At 31.1% G+C, this 4,397-nt stretch overlaps 1 protein-coding gene across 1 annotated transcript; it reads left to right on the top strand.

The window, feature by feature from the left end:
* The first annotated feature begins 1,084 nt into the window (after positions 1-1,084).
* On the top strand, positions 1,085-3,911 carry LOC9313501 (protein HESO1). Its single transcript, XM_021024173.1, is given in 9 exon segments — positions 1,085-1,658; positions 1,741-1,911; positions 2,091-2,275; positions 2,347-2,453; positions 2,455-2,485; positions 2,751-2,796; positions 2,937-3,043; positions 3,133-3,228; positions 3,343-3,911. Coding segments are annotated over 9 exon segments (1,398 nt in total). The 5' UTR covers positions 1,085-1,462; the 3' UTR covers positions 3,802-3,911.
* The last annotated feature ends 486 nt before the right edge of the window (positions 3,912-4,397 follow it).

Genomic DNA, 4,397 nt, shown 5'->3' with positions numbered 1-4,397 from the left:
AATATATATTTTGAAATTTTAAATATTTAATTTTATATATAAAATTTGCTTCTATATTTGGAAAATACTGTTTCCTAAATTATGAAAAAAACAAAACAGAAACTTATAGAATATAGTAAATTAAGTATATGACATAAATATATGAGATATATTTATACAATCTCTAATCTTATAATTTATACAATCTTTAATCCTATATTTATGTGAGAAAGATTGTATAAATTTTATGTCATATATTTAATTTTTTTAGATTCTATAAGTTTCAGTTTTGCTTGTTTATAATTTAGGAAAAAATAATTTTCCAAATAAAGAAGAAATCTTTATATATAAAATTAGCATTTAAAATTTCAAAATATATATTTATAGTAAGTATATTTAATATTTGTATATGTTTTGTAATATTTTTTCTAATTTTGTTATTGTTAATTAATTGTATATAGTTTTAATTAATTTTACATAGTTATTTGTTAGTATATATATGTTCTGTTTGGTATAATACCATAATGTTATTGTAGCGCACCGGTTGAGCGCCTCTCATTAGTCTAATAGGTCAGCTGTTTGATTCTCCATTGATGCAATTTTTCATCTTATTTTCTAATGAAACGACGTCGTTTCAGAGTTTTAAAACGACGTCGTTTAGACTCAACGGAAATTTCTAACGTAAATTTAACACTGTGATCGTCTGGTTAACAAAAATTTAACGGTATGCCCGAAATGGCCAAGTCAAACTAAACTTCACCATTTTGTAAAATAGTCAACCTAAACTTTATGATTTAAATGACATTTCGAAAGTTCATTCTTTTTTCGTCCCAAATTTGAAAGTTCGCGTATTTTTTGATATTTTTCCTGATTTAAAATATATGATTGAATACAAATGTTTTAATTACTATTTTTTTTTTAAATGGTATTAAAATTGGGAAAAATGAAAAAAAAAATATTTAGTATATATAGTAGTAATATTAAGTTTTGTATTGTATTTAGTATATTTAAATACCGAAAATAACCCTTTCTTTTTTGGTGGAAATACTTAAAAACCCTACTTTAAAAAATATATTTAAAACATTAACGAGACTGCCTCCAGAAGTCGTCGCGTTTTGCTCTGTACGAATCAAAAACCTAAATTTTCAAAAGCCAATTTTTTGCTTTAGATCTTAGTTTGATAAAAAAATTAGGTTCTATCACGAATTTGGCAAGTTCTATTTGACTCCGATCCAATCGTTTCACAGTTGTTCATCCTCATTGAATCTTATAATCGTTTTATGTTATTGCATGTTTTATAGCACTGCTTCTCGAAACAAGAGTAGACACGTAATAATGGACTCGAGAAAAAAGGTGGCTGAGGAAAAGAATGTTTCGAGTAAAGGTTAATACTATTACTACTCTTTGCTGAAATTTCCTGGATATTGTTTGTGTTCACTATAAATTTTTCAATCTTTTTTGTTTGTGTGGCCTTTGTTTAACGATGTCAGGGATTCAAAAGAAAGTGAAGAACACTATGTCCATAGCATCTAAAAGATATAACATTGATAGTTATGTCTTACTAGACCTTGATAATGTATTAGATGATGTCTACTGCTCTTTTCGACCGGTTTCTGCTGATTACGATACTAGGAAGGAATTGGTGAAAAACCTCAATGCTATGGCTATAGATATTTTTGGTAATTATATGATTTACTTGTAGTCTTTTTATCTTATTAAGCTCGATCGATATCGATATTCAGCAGAGGTTTTATTTATTAGAAGAGAGCAGACCGGTCCTTGAGGCATATGGGTCTTTCGTGATGGATACGTTTTCCCCGCAAAGGGATTTGGATGTATCTATTAACTTTGGTAGTGGAACATCTGAACTTTCTCGTGTAAAGAAGCTCGAAATTCTTGAAAGATTTGCAACGAAGCTCCGCTCTTTGGAGGGTACGTTTAACGGAATGAATTAAATTTCACCGAGACATTGTTTTTTTCCTTATATTCTAAGTCATTGGAAGCTATAAATGTGTATGCCAATACATGTTAACTATATTGACAAGTGAAAATAACATTCTTAAAATGATGAGTTTCATATATATTATATCTTGCCTACACTTCTTTTGCAGGGCAAGTGTTTGTTAGGAATGTTGTACCTATCTTCAATGCTAGGGTGCCAATTGTCAAATTCTGTGATCAAAGGACTGGTATTGAATGTGATTTGGCTGTCGAAAGCAAAGACGGCATTTTAGTTTCCAAGATCATTCGTATTATATCTCAAATTGATGATAGGTTTCAGAAACTTTGCTTGTTGGTAAGATTTTTTCAGTTTTTATTTTAAAGCTTTTCGTTTATCCTTCTAGCACTAATGGCCTCTTACACAAGCACTGTCAATTGTTTAGTACTAATGTGACTATTGTCATATGTCAGATTAAGCATTGGGCCAAAGCACATGGGGTTAATAGTGCGTCACAACATACCCTGAATTCGATATATAACACTGCTCGTCGCTCATCATTTACAGGTATAAACTCAGTTAATCTTGTTGGATCATTTTACGGAGAATTTCGAGTTTCATGATGCCAATTATGTAGTTTATTTGGTTAAATGCATGGGGAATAATTTTGTCTCTTTTTCATCTTTCTGATTATTTATACTTGTTGGATTAAAGTGTTATAGGTTTTCTTTTCTTCGCGATAAGTTGCATGTAACTATCCGGTCATATACTATTGAGGCTTATGAGGAACTTTGAATGACTAAAATGGTTCTCTCCTTTGTCTTATGTGCAGACTCAAAGTCCTCCAATTTTACCTCCATTCTCTACACTATTTAAAGGTAATATTTGTATCCACACGACCACACATAAAACAAAATAAAAGAGAACTATATGATGGTTTTGGACTGGTCATTTGTTTTCTAGCAGATTCAACATTTATCACCTTTTTCTTCTTGTTTTTGCTTATGTCTTTTCGCAGATGGAATCGACCCTCCTAACGTTGAGAAAAGAACGCAAAATTTCTTAAATTGGGGACAGTGTAATCAAGAATCTCTTGGTAAACTGTTTGCAACTTTTTTTATTAAGGTACTATCTTTTTTTTTTCCTTTAAACCCAAACATCAATTAAAATGAAGCTTATTTGTTATAACGAAATAAATATTTTCTGTCTTACAGTTGCAATCTGTAGAATTCCTTTGGAGGCAAGGGCTTTGCGCCAGTGTGTTGAATGGTCTTTGGATATCCAAAAAGAAGAAATGGGATGTTATTAGTGTAAACTTTTTTTGTAAAAACCTATTCAGTAAAATTTCATTCACATTCTTACTTTTTTTTTTGTCTTATCACTTAAGTATTTTTTTTTTTGTTTCCGTGTATGTTGTTATATAGGTTGAGGATTTTACAGACGTGTCTAAAATTTTTGCAAGGGTGGTTAGTGACAAAGGAGCCGAAAAGATATACAGCTCCATAAACAAAACCGTAGATGACATCTTTGAATTCCTCAATGGCAAGTTCGCTGGAGAACATCTCACACAAAAGTTGTTTAGCCAACAAGCTGTTGTGGAGCCTTCTCCTCCTGTGTCGCCACAACAACCTCATAACAAAAGAGTCTGCTTGGAAAACGGATACAAAGCTGTAAGAGGAACCGGTAACGGGAGAGAGGAGATATACGAAAATCCTAGAGGAAAACGAAAGACGTATGCTGGAAGAAACGGGAGCTGTAGGTTTAGTGGTGGTGAAGAACCAATGCCTGTGGGTTTGTGGCATGACTACAGTCGAAGTCTTGATATGCCAACACCACCACCACATTATGATAGACTTCTTTATAAGAAGTTTGGTCTTTACTAATAGGGTTATATAATAGCTCAGTTTATGTAACTTTTGTCTTAAGATAACTTAAATTTTATTATTTTATCTGATCATAGACGTTATATGATAATGATTCGATTAATACAAAAGATTGATTTTGACTATCAAAGTAATACAAAGGTGCTTGAGGGAGAATTATGCCTTCGAGATTTCTTCTTTTCTTTGTAGCGAGAGAGAGCAGAGTTCCTCTCAAGACTGTTGATCACATGTGATGATTCTGAAGAATTTCAAAACATTTCACAGAAAGAAAAAAAAAAACAGAATTGGCTCGAAAAACAGAGCAAGTTATATATAACCTTAGAACTCAAGTCAAAGAACTGAAGTCCAGTTTGGTTTTCTAAATTATATCAGTCATGGGGTTATAGTGTTTTCCATATCAAGTAAAGAGTAAATGATTTTTTTTTTTACTAATATAATGCCTTAAAAGAGTTTTAAAATGCCTAGTTTTTTAGTCAAAGATAAACGAAAGACTTCAATTATTATATTTCTACAGAAAGGATTATAATAGTCAAAGATAAAATAACTTTCCTTGTTGAATGCCTCATCATTTAGAAGCTTCTGGCAAATTGACATTT

This window comes from Arabidopsis lyrata (genome assembly GCF_000004255.2).
Source record: "Arabidopsis lyrata subsp. lyrata unplaced genomic scaffold ARALYscaffold_5, whole genome shotgun sequence".
NCBI classification, from domain to species: Eukaryota; Viridiplantae; Streptophyta; class Magnoliopsida; order Brassicales; family Brassicaceae; genus Arabidopsis; species Arabidopsis lyrata.
Note: the sequence above shows the minus strand (reverse complement) of the source record. Positions and strands in the feature narration are given on the sequence as shown.